This window comes from Ursus arctos, unplaced genomic scaffold (genome assembly GCF_023065955.2).
Source record: "Ursus arctos isolate Adak ecotype North America unplaced genomic scaffold, UrsArc2.0 scaffold_9, whole genome shotgun sequence".
Lineage (NCBI taxonomy): Eukaryota > Metazoa > Chordata > Mammalia > Carnivora > Ursidae > Ursus > Ursus arctos.
In genome coordinates, this window is record NW_026623111.1 from 78,232,841 (window position 1) to 78,249,769 (window position 16,929).

General features: G+C 40.8%; 1 protein-coding gene across 3 annotated transcripts in view; it reads left to right on the forward strand.

The window, feature by feature from the left end:
- The first annotated feature begins 683 nt into the window (after positions 1-683).
- METAP1 (methionyl aminopeptidase 1) overlaps positions 684-16,929 on the forward strand; it is a 68,577-nt gene continuing 52,331 nt past the window's right edge. Inside the window, exon 1 of one of the 3 annotated variants that reach the window (XM_026509678.4) lies at positions 684-960. In XM_026509678.4, the coding sequence (XP_026365463.1) occupies positions 847-960 (114 nt within the window). In that variant the 5' untranslated portion in view covers positions 684-846. The remainder of the gene's footprint in view (positions 961-16,929) is intronic. The other 2 variants (XM_026509679.4, XM_048211748.2) reach the window with 2 other exon arrangements.

Here is a 16,929-nt window from a genome sequence, read left to right on the forward strand (position 1 = left end):
CTAAAGCTCCTTTCAACCCTGATGATTCAAGATTAATACAATTCTTCCCTACTCACCTTTTAAACAATCGACTGGGATAATACAAAATTGTTTTATTGAATATCTAGTAGTCGTAGTGTTACTGTCACTAGCATTGTACATTATGAATGGGAAGGGGGGGTTGTGTGAAAAAAAATCAGGCACGAGGGAGGGCTGATGCAAATCTCAGCTGACAGCTCTCTGGCTCCCCTTTCTGTGAATGACTGAGTGGTGGTCCTTAGGCCTCAGAGCAGACGCTATCCGTGAGAAACAACTTTAAAAAGGGAATTACTTTCCTTTTCCGAGGAGCTGCCGGGTGACCAACGCAGAGGAGCGGGACGCCCTTTCCAACCTCCTGTGAGTGTGGGGGATATTCAGGACCCTGCGATCCAGCAAGGCACGACCAGGGCGCTGTCTCTGTAAGTACAGAGAACGCAAGACATGAGGGACCCTCCCTCCCGGCCGCACCTGGCCTTCTCCGCCCGGCGCCAGGAGGTCGCGCTGGTCCGGGACACACGTGAGACCGCGCGGAGCTGGTGGAGACCTCCGCCAAGCTCCCTCTAGCCCCCACGTGCGCGCCTGGCGCCGGGAGGCGGGGGCCGCGGGCGGAGGCGGGGCGAACGCTGCGGGGCGGGGCGCCAGTTGCGCGCGCGGGGCGGGGGCGGGGCGCGCAGCGTGGTCTGGGCCGGCCCGGCGCTCCTCCTGCTTCCGCGCCCAGGCCCGGCGGGCCGAGCTCCTCCCCCGGCTCGGCCTCTGTCCCCTCCTCTGCCCTCCCTCCTCCTCCTCCTCCTCTTCCTCGGTGAGGCGCTCCTCCAGCAGCCAGGCAGCATGGCGGCCGTGGAGACGCGGGTGTGCGAGACCGACGGCTGCAGCAGCGAGGCCAAGCTCCAGTGTCCCACCTGCATCAAGCTGGGCATCCAGGGCTCGTACTTCTGCTCCCAGGTAGACGCCTGCTCCCCCGCGGCGCCGCCACTGGCGGCGGACTTCCTCCCCTCTCAGCCTGCCCTCGCGGCCGGTTGGGACGCGCTCCTCCTCTTCCAACCCCCCGGGCGCGCCGGCCGCGCTTCCTCCTCCCCCTAGCCGCAGCGCCGCCGCCCCCTCCCGCCTCCGGGGATCCTGGGCCCCTCGGACGCGGGCGCGGTCTTCCAGCGGCCATGTGGGCTGGGGGCGGAAGCGACTTGTCCCGGGTAGCCCGGCGGTCCTAGGGCGCCGCGTTTAGGGGCGGGTTCCCGTCGCGCATCCTCTGCCCTTGCTGGGACTGCCAGATGTGCGGGCTACCTGAGACAGGTGGGGACGCCCGGGGAGGGGGAGCCTCAGCCGTGCGTGTCCCCACAGTCGCAGCTCCCGGCAGGACTCTGGTCGTGGTCGCGGAGGGTTGCAGGGCCGGGTAGTCAGTCACTCTGGTCCCGGCGGGATTGGGGGTCGGAAGAGACCCTCTGGGTTTTGAGGAGTGGGTTGCCCGGGGACGCAGAGAGGAGGAACGCTAGCTCCAGCCCCACCTCTCTCCTTGTGTTTTACTACCGCGCTTTGACACTTAAGCAACTTTGGGCTTGGGGATAGATAAGGGTCTGTAATTCATTCTTTTGCTTTGGCATCCAAAATTATTAACGTAGAAAACCATAAGTTAGCGCTATGAGTCACCGTTCTCATTTACAGAATTTCCCACTGAGTGAAAAGTCAGTTCCATTAAGGGTTATGCTTTAAGGCCGTGGTGTATTTTAATAAGTTTTGTGCAGTGAAGCAAACCCAGCACTGAATGGGGTCCTGACTGAAACGTGTGCTCGTGTTTATGTTTACTGAAAAGTACTAGTGTTCCGGTTGCATTTGGACACTCAGAGTATTGGCAGGGCAGCAGTGGTATGGCTCTTAGTTACAGTCCAGGTTTGCTGAAGAGAGAGACACAGGAAAGTTCAGGTATTAAATTAGTAGCGTCCTGTGGGGAGGAGAAGAGCATGAACAAAGAGTCTGAAGGCCTGGTCAGGGCCCTGCCCTTGCCAAGTCCTGTGCAATCTTGAACTGGTCAAGTTCCCTAACCTTTCTGAGCTCCAGTCCTTCCACTGTGCAGAGGGGAAGATGATACTCTTACTTACATATTTCACAAGGTTGTTCTGGAGCTCAAATTATCCAGTGAATGTGAAATGCTGAAGCATTTTTTTTTTAAAGGCTGTAAGTACAATGCAACACTGCCATACGACAAATATAAATGAATGGAATGAAAACAAATACATAAGAATTGTATATACAGGTAATATGAATATTTAAAATATGAAGTCTGTAAACATAAAGGTGTATGTAAAGTACAAATAAATCCTTCCGGTCACACCACTTGTACATAAGCCATTATAAGAGATCTTAGAGCTATGTTGTATAGGTCTTGTTTTTAGATAGGATATGCTCCTTGACCTTGTTAGTATCATTTGGAAAAAGTTGCACATGAGAAGTGTTGCTCTTTCTAAAAATAGCATTGGGACTACTCAGCATGCTAAACCTGGTATGAGTCTATTTCTTTGAAATAATTTTCAAATTTTAATTTGTTGAAGCCTGTGTGGGACCTGGATTTAAAACAAAAAACCCAATAATTTGCTTTGGAAATTGTGTACCATGAGTGGAATAATGTAGTTTACATTGAGTTTAAAATTAGGTTGCATTTTATAATGCTAAATGAGTTATAGACACTACCTGTTGAGATTTTGAAAAGGTACTGTGAAATCATATTCATCAGGCATAGGTGATGTTCTCTTACGCATGGTATTATTCAGTAGAAAGAACATTGTCTCCTTATGATTTGTGGAAAAATGCGAACACGTTTGTGAAAACTTGACACTAGGGCTTCTCCTCGCCACTTCTCTGGTCATCTTCACTAGGAGTGTTCTGTCTTCTGTCTGCCTGCTTCTCTGGTCCCCAGCTTGGCTGTCTGGCCAGCTTGTGTGGGAACAATCTTGAGAACAAAACTATAAGAGAACATAACAGAGGTAAGCCTTTCCCAGTTACTTTCTCACAATACCTTCTTGATTTCCTTTAGAATATTTTACACAATCTGTAATTATCTCATTTGTTTTCTTATTTATTTTTTAATCACAAGGTGAGATTCATGAATAAGCTATCTTGTTCACTGCCCTCTCATTTCTCAGCACAGTGCTATGCATGCAGTAGGTGGGCTGTGAATGTTTGAATCAATGTTAAATGTATCACAAGGCTGAATAGAGAGGTACACACTACAGTTGAATGATGACTCCATCGTTTACTAGCTGTGTGATTGTGGGCAAATAACTTGACTTCTCTGTTTTATGTTACATTCTTTTAAAATGGGGCCATTGATAATACAGAATTTTGGTGATTGTATGTAAAACACTTTGCACATTAGTAAATTTAATCAATGTTAGGCCTTTTTTTTTTTAAACATTAAAAAAAATTTATTAGAGCACACGCTAGTGGGGGGTCGTGTTGAGGGAGAGGGAGAGAACCTCAAGCCGACTCCCCACTGAGTGGGGAGCCCATCGCCCCGCCCAGTCTCAGGACCTTGAAATCACCACCAGAGCCAAAATCAAGAGTCGGATGCCCAACCGACAGAGCCACCCAGGTGCCTCTCGGTGTTAGGTCTTTTTAGTATTATGCTGTGTTTAATGCTTAAGGTAAAAAATATTTTTATCTAAGATGCTTAATTTATATTTTAAGTTTGGTTTTTTTAGTAATCTCTGTACCTAATGTGGGGCTTGAACTTACAACCCTGAGATCAAGAGTCACATGCTCTTCTGACTAAGCCAGCCAGGTGCCCCTAAGATGTTTAATTTTAAGAAAAGTTTTCGTTCTTTATATGAGTAAAATCCCTTTTACTTGAAAATTGAGCTTTTCTGATGTTTGATGGTATTTCCTTATAGAAGTGTCCATTCTTATTTGATAGTAGTTTACCAGTTTTAATAGTGTAGTAGCTTAGGCCTAGTTCCTAGGAATCTGTAAGAGTATTTTGAGGATGGAGTCTGTGCTTTACATATTTTCATTTTCTCTACCTTGTACACCGTAGGCACTCAGTTTCTTAACAACGAAAAGAGGTGGATGGGCCTGAGAAGGAAAGCAAAGAGCATTCAAGCCCCTTAGTAAATAGCCCAGCGTAGATGCTATCTTGTCTGTAAAGGATCAGCTGAGAAGGACCTGAGTGATTTGTAACCATTCATAAGATATAAGAACTTTAAAGAGTATAGTATGAGTGGAAGTAGACAGGGTTTATAGACTGACTTGGGGTTAATTCTTTGCTGCCAGATCTTTGCCAAATTCTCTCTTAAATTTGTAGTAGAGGGCTAATGGTGTATCCTCTTCATGGAGTTGAGAGGAAGGTGAATAAGAGAGTATGCAAAGTACTTAGCACAGTGCTCAGTGAGTGGTTTTATTATGCATGTAGCCTCAGGTCTAATACTATTACACTTATAGTTTTTTTTTAAGATTTTGTTTATTTGCCAGAGAGAGAGAGTGAGCACGCACAAGCGGGGGGAGCAGCATGGAGGAAGAAGCAGGCTCCCCAAGGAGCAAGGAGCCCAGTGCAGGACTTGATCCCAGGACTCTGGGATCATGACCTGAGCTGCAGGCAGACGCTTAACCAGCTGAGCCACCCAGGCGTCCCAGTTATAAGGAAGGTTTAAAAATGTTTAGAGAGAAGTTACCATTTGTTATGAAAATTTTATTTTTGTTTTTTTTTAAATTACAAAAGCAATTTTTGTTTTTCCATAATAGCTATTGAAAAATAAAATTATGAAAGATGTTATAGTAGCACCCAAGGAAATCAAACAACTGGGAAAAATCTGATAAAAGCAACAAAAGATCTCTACACTAAAAAATTCATATCATTCCTGAGAGAAATTAAAGAAAGCTAGAAGTGGAGGTATACATAGGTATACCTATATATGTATATGCACAGACATATATACGCCTGTTTTATTGTGCTTTCACATACTGTGTTTTTTACAAATTGAAGGTTTGTGACAATCCTGTGTCAAGCAAGTCCCTTGGCCCCATTTTTCTAATAGCATTTGCTGACTTTGTGTCTCTGTCACATTTTAGTAATTCTCACAGTATTTAGAACTTTTTCATCATTTTTAAAAGTTTTTTAGTTCGAGTATAGTTGACACACAATGTTAACATTAGTTTCAGGTGTATAACGCAGTGATTCAACATCTCTACCTTAGGCTGTGCTCACCACAGTGTAGCTACCGTCTGTCACTATACAACACTATTACAGTATCATTGACTGTATTTTCTATGCTATGCCTTTTATACCTGTGACTTATTCTGAAACGAAGCCTGTATCTCCCACTCCCCTTCATCCATTTGCCTATCCCTGCCACTCCTGCTCCTGTTTGTTTATAGGAATTTTGAACAAATTCTTGCAGTAGATTCTTTCAAAGGGGCAGTGGCAAAGTGGCAAAGTAAGGTGATGATTTTGGTCTCCAGGAAGAAAGTGAGTAGCTGGGCATCTTGGGGGTTGGAGTTGGGAACTGAGGGAGGAACTGCCCTTCCAACATGTAGCATCTTTGAAATGTGACTGTGCCCTCTGAAACTCTTTGTCTTTCCCTAACAAAGTTCCTGATAATGCAGCGTGTTTCTGGAACTCATCTTCATCATTGATGGAGATATTACCATATTATAGTTTGTATTTATAGGGATTATCTTTCAATTCCTTGCATTATCTCACACCATCCCTAGGTACCACTGTAAGTTAGGTGATTGGGTATAACTATCATAGCTTCTTATAAAGCTCATTGATCTTATAAAAGACCATTGTTGGTTAGAGGACATTGTGGTGGTCAGTGGAGATATCCTTTCATTGACACACTTATAAACAGTTATGCTGGGGTTTTGGCATAGTTATATTTGTATTCCAGTAGAACTTGTAAAAAGCAAACGTCATTTGATAGGTAATCAAAAATTGAACAAGTCTTGAACTCAGTTGTTTTTAGAGATTGAAGGGCTGGTGGAAGTAGATGTGGTCTTATATTGTTCATACAGTTTGTGGATAGAAGTTCTAGTCATTTTTTGGGGGGCGAATCTCATGTTTGGTATACAGAATTTTTAATTTTTTATTTTTATTCTTCTTAAAGATTTTATTTGTTAGAGCACAAGCAGGGGGAGCAGCAGGCAGAGGGAGAAGCAGACTCCCCGCTGAGCAGGGAGCCTGATGCAGGGCTCAGTCCCAGGACCCTGGGATCATGACCTGAGCCGAAGGCAGACGCTTAACCCACTGAATCACCCAGGTGTCCTGACATACAAAATTTTTAGTTTGGTTTTAGTAAATTTGGTAGGGGTGGTGTAACAGACACATGAGCGCATAGCTAAGAACATACTTAGCTCTAGATGTTAGAAGAGAGAAGCAATAGCGTGGTAATTCCTATACTAATGAGGAATTGTCCCTGGTATTAATAGCAAACCCATTTAGTAGATGTAGTATAGGCAGGCATACTCTATAGAGCAACCGTAAATCTCTGCATAGTAAAGTTTTAATGTAATGGAGTATAAATATAATTATTACCTTTTCTGCTTGATCCCGAACCTCTCCTATCTCTCTGTTTTAACATGAGGCATTTGCTTGTTCATGCTTGGGCAGGTAGTACTCGTAGCTCAACAATTATGTCTTTTTATTTCGATTTCTTTGATTGGTATCAGTCTTGTGCGTGGCTTTGAATAAAGAGCAATTCAACACACTCTGTAAGCTAGGTCTTCTTTTCTCAGTGTGTTGGCAGCTATAGTTGAGCCTGGTAGAAGGACCCTGTGATACTTCCCTCAAATTATACATTGCAAATAAGTTCTCTTCTTGTAGCACTGTTCACGGTGGCTAAATTGTGGAAACAACCAGAATATCCATGGATGGGTGAATGGATAAACAAATTGTGGTATATACATGCAGTGGAATACAATACAGCCTTAACAAAGAAGGAAATTCTGCAATATGCCACATTGTGCTACCTGAAATAAGCCGGTTACAGAAAGATACTGTATGATTCCGCTTACATGAGGTTATCTAAAATAGTCAAATTCATAGAATCGAAGAATGTAATGGTGGCTGCCACAGGCTGGGAGGAGGGAGAAATGGGGAGCTACTAACCAATGGGCTTAAAGTTTGAGTCACACAAGATGAATGGGCTCTTGACATCTGCTATTCAACCTTGTACCTACAACAAGGAAAATTATATTGAGACTTAAATTTGGTAAGAGGGTAGATCTCATGTTAAAGTCTTCTCACATTAAAAAAAAGTTTTCTCCTGTTTTTGTCTCCAGTAACATCTGTTTTATTGCAAGGTTCAGTAGGGACTTCTTCCTGATACACTAGAGTGTGCCGTGCCTGTTGGAAAGCATTCTTAAAAACCCTGTCAGCTGGGGTCCGCCAGTGTGGCATTTATTTGGGTCATAGGCTCAGGCCTCTAGTGGTTAGGGTATAAAAGATAAATGAAATTGTGATGTTAGCAGTTTCCTTATCATCATAAAGTAAGAGGCAACAGAAACTTCTCTATATTATGAACCTGTATTTAACGATTCTGCCTTGATAAAAGGTGCAAAAGGGCAACCTTTTGTATCGGATTCTGAAAGCTACTTTGTCTTATCCATCAAGCTATGAGCTTAAATCATTCAGTAAACTAGGTAACTGTAGGTGCCATTAGATGTGGCATGGCTTTTGTTTTTTTCCTTAAATGGGCATAGCTTTTTGGGTGGAGGGATTTATTTTATTCCTCATTTTTTTGCTAATTGGTACTACTGATAGGTCTGACTGTTTGAATAGTGACTACTTTGCATTGTTCACTGCTAAATAAATGGTGGAGAACTGTAAGTGCAGTTATTATGTGAATAATTTAGTATTGTTTTTGAATTGAGGTTTTATGTACCTTAAAGTCAGTTATTATCTTTTTTTTTACTCAGTTATTAGATTTTGAGTAGAATAAAAAACTAATAGTAAATCATTAATAGAATCTAAAAAAAATGATATAGTAAATGCCTGTGTACTTAGCACCTCATTTATTAAAAGAACATTACTAGTAAAACCAGAAGGCTTCAGTGTGTTCCCCACACAAGAGGAACTGCTTATCCTGAATTTTGTGTTTACATTCATTTTCTTTTCCGTATGTTTGATTCCTTAGATAATGCATTGTTTACCTTCGATGTTTTTGAAATTTTTATAAATGAAATCACTGCTAGTATTCTTAGGTAACTTGCTTTCTTTGTTTAACATTATGTTCTTGAGATTCGTTCATGTGTGTAGCTCTAGTTCATTCATTTTCATTGCTTTATGATACTCCAGTGAATTCACATATGATAGTTTATTCATTTCTTTGTTAATGGAAATTTGGGTTGTTCCAGGTTTTTGTTGTTGTAACCAGTGCTGCTTTAAATATTCTTATTCCTAATTCCTGGTGCCTATGTGCGAGTTTCTCCTGGGCATACACCCATCAGAAAATTTCTCGAGTCCTAGCATATGCATGTGTTCAGCTTTATTTTGATGTTGCCAAATTGTTTTCCAATGTGATTGTACTTACACTCCTATCATCAAAAGCTTTATATTGTTCCATATCCTTGCTAAGACTTGAAATTAATAGACGTTTTGATTTTTATCAAACTGGTTTTTTGTGTTACTTATGAATAACTTGTCGGTTGGGCTATTTGCGTATTTGTAAACCTGTAAAAATTTAACTGTCCTCAAGGGACTTAAGGTTACTTGTACAGACAGGAAATACTTTAAAAAAAGATAAGTGATTGAACCAAGATTTGTGCACCTGAAACTAATATGTGAAGTATGCTTTAATTAAGAAAAAGATAAATCACAAGGAGATGCTAAATGAAAGTTAGAGACAAGGAGTTATTTTTCCCCTTACTTATTTTACAACTTTATTAAGTTTCCCTAGCTTTTTATTGTGAAAAAATTCTATTAATAACTAATTGCGGTATACTCATCACCTAAATTAACATTTTGACCTGTTTGCTTTGTTTTTGTCTGCTTATGTGTGTATTGCATTTGTGTATTTGTTGAAACATTTGAGAGTAAGTCACAGACAACATGACACCACACCCGTGAAATATTCAGCACGCCTCTTTTAATGACAAGGACATTCTTCTTTCTTAATTACAATGCCATGATTACATTTAAGAAAATTGACAAGAATTCCCTAACATCATCTAACAGTCAATCCTATTCAGATTTCTCAGTTATCCCCCAGGCATCTTTAAGAGTTGTAGTTTTTGCTTTTTGTTATTTTTTTGGAATTAAGCTCTTATCAAAGCTCACAGATAGCATTTGGTTGTCATGTCTCTCAGTCTGTTTCAATTTAGAAGAGTCCTCTCATCTTTATTTCATGATGCTGACTCTTTAAAGAGACTAGCCAGTTGTCTTGTTCTGTTGTATCACGTTAGGAGACGAAGATTGCCTGGTTGTCCCACTCCTGAATTTGATCATTTGGTTAAAGAGGTTGCTGCCACATCGCCACTGTAAGCATACATCTTTCACTTTGCCATGACTGTGTAATCATGATGAGAATAGGCTTTTCGTCAATAATCTTTCTCCAAGTGGCTTTAGTATCTGTAATGATCCTTGCCTGGTAATTATTTCAATAGGGGTTGCAAATAGTGATTCCCCTTCCAGCCCCATTCTGTCATTTACTAGCTGATTTTTTTTTCCCTCTAAGGAAGTTCTTCCTCATCAACTGGTTAGTAAACTATGTTCTACCTAAAAATGATAATATTCCTACTCAAAAGACGTGTAATGGTAATATATTGGTCACTTCCAGTGATCACAAATGTTTGTTGTAGTTTCCTCATTTTTCAGTATAGGGACATTTGGATTTTTTTTCCCTCCATGCCCCCGCCTGGAGAGAGAAACAGAGCATGTAAGAGAGCGTGCCAGCGATCATAGTGGGGGAGGGGTAGAGGGGGAGGGAGAGAGAATCCCAACCAGACTCCACGCTCAGTGGGGAGCTGGAAGTGGGGCTTCATCTCATGACCCTGAGGTCACAACCCCAGCCAAATTCAAGAGTCAGATACTTGACCGACTGAGCCACCCAGGTGTCCCTTCTTTCATTAAACATTAAAATAAGTTAAAATCCTTATTCTTTTTGATGTTCAGGTTGTCTCAGTTTCGGTTGGTGATACCACTTTCAGAGTGGCTTCTATATCCTTTTGACCCTCCTGCATTAGTCTCTGATTACTTCCTGGCCTTCTGGCGCAAGACAAACCAGACTTACCTGGTAATTTTCCCGTCCCAGATCTGGATCAGGCCTCTCTCTAAGGAGCTTTTGTTTCTTGTAGGAAAGTCTTTAGAAATCCAGATGTAGAAATCCAGATGTCGGTGCCAAGTATATTTCATGCCACTGGAGTGTCCTTGCCTGTAGGAGAAGGAGTAGTAACAGATTCAAGGAACTTTGCTGATGGCTCTGTGAGGGCCATCATACAGATAAAACCTCTTTGGGGCAGTTTTTCAAAGCAGCATACTAAATAGGTGAAAAGTGGTATAGGGAAGGACAGGAAAGCCTCCTGAAGGAGGTGAGTTAAGAACTGGATTTTGATAAATTACAAAAATAAATAAAAGTGAAAAGGTAAATCAGAAGGTATGCATTAGAGTGTAGGAGAGGGTATTCTGGGGGAAGGTTAGCTTATGGAAGTAGAGAAGCAAGCTGCAAAAGCATGTTACGGCAAATAGAGTAGCTTTACTGTAGTGGAGAGATCAAAGTAAATAAAGTCATGGTTAGTAGGGACAGAGACCTTGCTGTTACATTAAGTATACTTTTTGAAAATGTCAATCTCTCTTTTTGCTTTTCATTATAAAAAACAGTACATAAGCTTTTCATAAATTTAATAGAAGCGTATGAAGTGAAAACTGCATCATGATCAGAGAGAATCTAAGAGAATGTTAATAGTTTGGCTTATTATCTTTCCGGACTTTTCTATATGTATTACGTAGAGGTTGAGAGCATGGATGGTGTCTCAAGAGGGCCTGCATTTAAAACCTGACTTTGGGGGGTGCCTGGGTGGCCCACTTGGTTATGCGGCCATCTCTGGATTTTGGCTCAGGTCATGATCCCAGGATCCTGGGATCAAGTCCCTCACTGGGCTGTGTGTTCAGTGGGGAGTCTGCTTGAGGATTCTCTCTCTCCTCCTTTCTCTGTCCACCCCCCTACTCCCGCACGTGTGCATATGCATGTGCTCTCATGCTCTCAAATAAATAAAGCTTTAGGGGCATCTGGATGTCTCAGATAGTTAAGTGTTTGCCTTCCATTCAGGTCATGATTTTGGGGTCCTGGGATCGAGCCCCACATTGGGCTCCCTGCTCAGTGGAGAGTCTGCTCACTCTCCCTCTGCTCCTCCCCTCTGCTCCTTCCACCACCCAACCCCGTTTGTGCTCTTTCTCTCAAATAAATAAAAAATCTTTAAAAAAAACCAACACCAACCAAAACAGAAAACCCTCTGGCTCTGTGTTTTTTGGACATGCTAAGTAACCTGTGTCTCAGTTTTCTCACCTGTAAAATGGGATAGTAATAGCATTACTGACCTCTTAGAGTTGTTGTTGTAGGATTGACAGCATTAATACATAGTAAGTGCCTAAATCAGAGCTTGGCATATAGTATGCACCCAAATGTTAGCTGTCTTTATTTTTTTCAAAACAAAAATGGGGTCATTGCTCTTCCGTACAGCTATACAGTTTTATCACTTAACTTTTTTTTAAGTGTGTCTTTTTTTTTATTGTGGTAAAAAAACAAACTTTATCATCTTAACCATTTTTAAATGTACAGTTTCAGTATTAAGTATATTTATATTGTTGTGGAACAGATCTGAAATTTTTCATTTTGCAGGAATGAAACCCCTTAAACAAGAACTCTCCTTTGCTCCTGTCTCCCAGCCTGATAACCACCATTCTACTTTCTGTATCTATGAATTTGGTTATTTTAGATACCTCATACTTGTGGAATCATGTAGTGTTTGTCCTTTTGTGACTGGCTGCTTTCTTTCTTTTTTTAAAAAAAATTTTCTTTATTTGACAGAGAGAGAGCGCGCATGCATGCAAGCAGTGGGGGGGAGCAGAAGAGGGAGAAGCAGGCTCCCCGCTGAGCAGGGAGCCCAATGTGGGGTTCAATCCTAGGACCCTGGGATCATGACCTGAGCTGAATGAAAGCAGACGCTTAACTGACTGAGCCACCCAGGCGCCCCTGTGACTGGCTTATTTCTCTTAACATAATGTCCTCAGGGTTCATCCATGGTGTAGTATGTGACAGGAATTCCTTCCATTTTAAGGCTGCAGAGTATTCTGTTCTGTGTTTGTAGCACATTTTGTTTATCTGTTCATTCTTTGATGGACATTTGCGTTGCTCCCAGTTCTTGGCTTATGTGAACAGTGCTGCTTATGAACATGGCTGTGCAATTGTCTCTTTGGCCCTGCTTTCAGTTCTTTTGGCCATATGTCCTGAAGATGGATTGCTGTATCATTAACTAGTTCTATTTTAATTTTTTGAGGAACCATTATACTGTTTTCTGTAGCATCTGCATTATTCCACTGTGGCTTACACAGTAGTTTACGGGTCCATCAACAGTGCATAAGGGTTCCAGCTTTTCCAAATTCCTGCCAATACTTGTTATTTTCAGTTTTTTTTAAAAATGTAGTTTAAATTTTTTTGGTAGTAGCTATCCTAGTGTGTATGAGATGATCTCTCATTGGGTTTTGGTTTGTATTTCTCTGATGACTAGTGATATTTAGCATCTTTCCAAATGCTTGTTGGCCTTTTTTTTTTTTTTTAAATCATTCTTGGAGAAATGTCTATTGACATTTCTTAATCAGGTTATTTGATTTTTTTTCTAGTTGGGTTGTAGAAGTCTTTGTATATTCTGGATATTAACCCCTTATCAGATACATGATTTGCAGACCTTTTTCCATTCCATAGGTTGTCTCTTCACTGTCAGTTGTGTCCTTTGATGAACAAAAGTCTTAATGTGTGGACCACCTGGATGGCTCAGTTGGTTAAGTGTCTTCCTTTGGCTTAGGTAATGATCCCAGGGTCCTGGGATGAAGCTCCATGTTGGGCTCCCTGCTCAGTGGGGAGGCTGTTTCTCCCTCTCCCTCTGCCCTTCCCGCTGCTTGTGCTCTCTCTCTCTCAAATAAATAAAAAAAATCTTAAAAAAAAAAAGTCTAAATGTTTGATGTAGTCCCACTTTATTTTTGCTTTGTGTACCTGTTCTTTTTAGTGTCACATTCAAGAAATCATTGTATCTAACGTCATGAAGTTTTCCCCCTGTGTTTTATGGTTTGGGGCCTTATGTTTAGGTCTTTAACCCATGTTGAATTTATTTTTGTATATGGTATAAGATAAACATCTAACTTTAGTCTTTTGCTTGTGGATATCTAGTTTTCCTAACACCATTTATTGAAGGGATTGTCCTTTCCTTATTGAGTGGTCTTGGCACTCTACTAAGGTCATTTGACTATATTTACGAGGGTTTATTTCTGGACCCCATTCTATTCCAGTAGTCTGTGTATTTATCTTTATGGCAGTACCATACTGTTTTGATTATTGTAGCTTTGTGGTATGTTTGAGATCAAGAAGTGTCAGTCTTCTAAGTTTGTGCTTTTTAAAAATGATTGTTTTGGCTGTTTGGGGACCCTTAGATTCCATATGAATTTTAAGATTTTTTTTGAATTTCTGCAAAATAAGTCTTTGGAATTTTGATAGTGATTGTGTTCAATCTGTAGGTTGCTTTGGGTATTACTGACATTTTAACAATATTAAGTCTTTCAATCCATAAACATGGGACTTCTTTCCATTTGTAGGTGCTTTTAATTTCTTTTAGCAATGTTTTGTAGTTTTGGAGGTATAAGTCTCTCACCTTCTTTATTAGATTTATTTCTAAGTATTCTTTTTGATGCTATCGTAAATGAAATTGTTTTCTTAATTTCCTTTCCAGATTGCTCATTGTTAGTGATAGAAACACAATTGTTGCATGTTGATTTTGTATCCTTCAACTTTACTGTTTTTATTAGTTCTAATGGTTTTTCACTTAAATATCTTTAAGAAGTTTTCTATATATAAGATTATGTCATTTGTCAACTAAGATAATTTTGCTTTTCCTTTCTAGTTAGATGCCTTTTATTTTTCTTGCTTAATTGCTCAGGCCAAGAATTCCAATATTATGTCGAATAGAAGTGAGGGGGGCATCCTTGTATTGTTCCTGGTCTTTGAAAGTTTTCACTCTTTCACCATTGACTGATGTTAGCTTTCAGCTTTTATTATGTTGAGGTAGTTTCTACTGTTCCTAACAAGTGTTTTTATCATGAAAGACTGTTGAGTCTTGTCAAATGCTTTTCCTGCATCCATAGAGAGGAGTGTGATTTTTGTCCTTCATTCTGTTAATGTAGTGGTGATTTTTAAATGCTAATCAGATGATTATTTATATGTTGAACCATCCTTGAATTCCAGGAACCCATGTCATCATGTGTATAATTTTTTAAATGGGCTGTTGAATTTGGTTTGCTAGTATTTTGCTGAGGATTTTTGCATCAGTATTTATCAGGGATGTTGTTCTATAGTTTTGTGGTGTCTTTTGTCTGGCTTTGGTATCAGGGTAGCACTGGCTTCATAGAATGTAAGCACTGGGAATTTACCCTCTTTTTTGTGAATTGAGTCTTCTCTCTTTTTTCTTAGTTTATTTGGCTAATGGTTCATCAATTTTGTTGATCTTTTAAAAAAATTAAACTCTTAGTTGGGTTGATTCTCCGCCTCCCCCCCCCCCCCGGTCATTGTTTTTCTGTTTTATTAATTTCTTGTAATCTTTATCATTTCCTCTCTTCTGCTAGCTTTAGATTTAGTTTGTCCTTTTAGTTCCCTGAAGTGTAAAGTTAGTGTTATTAATTTGAGATCTTTCTTCCTTTTTAATTTTTTATTATTTTTTTATTTAATATTTTTTAAAGATTTATTTTATCATTTTTGAAGGGGAAGAGGGAGAGAGAGAATCCAAGCAGACTCTGCACTGAGCGCAGAGCCCAATGCAAGGCTCAGTCTCCTTTTTTTTTTTTTTAAAGATTTTATTAATTTATTTGACAGAGATAGAGACAGCCAGTGAGAGAGGGAACACAAGCAGGGGGAGTGGGAGAGGAAGAAGCAGGCTCATAGCGGAGGAGCCTGATGTGGGGCTCGATCCCACAACGCCGGGATCACGCCCTGAGCTGAAGGCAGACGCTTAACCGCTGTGCCACCCAGGTGCCCCAAGGCTCAGTCTCTTGACCCTGAGATCATGACCCCAGCCAAAACCAAGAGTCTGTTCCTTAACCAACTGAGCCACCCAGATGTCCCCTTTCTTCCTTTTTAATATATGAATTTATAGCTATAAACTTCACTTTAACTGCATCTCATAAGCTTTTTTTTTTTTTTAAAGATTTACTTCTTTATTTTAGAGAGAGAGAGCACAAGTGGGAAGGGCAGAGGGAGAGGGAGAGAGAATCTGAAGCAGACTCCCAGCTGAGCATGGAGCCCAGCATGAGGTTGGATCTCACCACCCTGAGATCATGATCTGAGCTGAAACCAAGAGAGGGTCCAGGTAGGGAGACCAGTGGGAAGCTGTTTTGGTAGTTTGACAAGTCAGTCAAGCCCCAAATTGGGTGGGAGATGTTGGGATTAACTAGATAAAAAGAATAAAATAGGAAATGATGTGTTATAGCAGTGAAATGAAAACACAGGTCTCTTAACCCTTTTGGTACTTTTTTGCTCTCCAGTGAGACACAATCCTGGAAATAAATAAGAATCACCTACATAGCCTGTCCTTGGAGATTCTGATTAAATTTGAGGTAGGAAACAGCATGAATATTTTTAAAGAAAAGCTTTCCAGAGGATTCTAATAGTAGATGGGACTAAGAACCACACTATCTCCTCTCAGGTCCTGAACTTGGTAGACCTTTTTGGTGCTAAAGAAAAAATATGTTCTCTTGGGGTGAAAACTCAAGGTTTACAACTAGTTATAATAGGTAATCAATAGACAGCGCTTTGGTGCTTTTAAACAGGTGCAGAATAAAGCAGCGAGACAAAGTGCTCTCACACAAGTATCAAATAAGCACATGTGACCTGTTAGGTTTGGGGGTGGGATGGGGTGTGGTGTGGGCACTATATGGAGAAGGTAGCATTTGAAATTGACCTGAAGGGGTAGGTAAAGCTTCTGAGAACTGAGATGTAAAGGGGAGTGTCAGCAGCAGATAGGTCCGCTTGTGGCAAGGAAAGCAAAGTGTGTTTGGGGAACTCTAAGTCTAATTTAGTTATGTCAGTGGTATGTTTTGCAGAGATGAGGGAAAGATTGCCCAGTTAAGCATTCAGAAGTCTGAATGGGTAGTCAGTCACTCATAGTTTTGGGTGGTCCTACTCTAGTAATGAATGGGAGAAGAAAAAGCGAGATTGTGGCTTAGGGAAGGAGCACTGTTCAGCCATCAAAAGTTATTAGGAGATGTAGGGATGTTCTTGATGCCCTCGGTGATTTTGAAGGCTATGACCAGGTTGCTTCATGGCTTCAGCAAGTAAGAGGAAGGTGGGTGTCCTTATTCAGGTGAGAGGTGTTTATTATGAATACTTTAGTTCCTTTGTTTACTTGAACCCTCATATATCTTGAAATACAAGTCTTTAGCTAATTAAGCTGTTCCATGAGATAGCTTCCCTGTTTATTTAATGAGAATAATCCTCTTAGTCCTCTTATTAAAAAGTTGGGATTTGATGTAAGTTTCATGAACCAAATATAAAGCACTCTGAAATCCTCTGGGGAAAGTAGAAGGCTAGTTGGATAGCTGCTTTTCAATAAATGTGAAATTTCAAAATGTTAGTCAGTGATGGCTACACTGAAAATACAGTTGGGGGGCGCCTAGGTGGCACAGTCGTTAAGTGTCTGCCTTCAGCTCAGGGCGTGATCCCGGTGTTCTGGAAT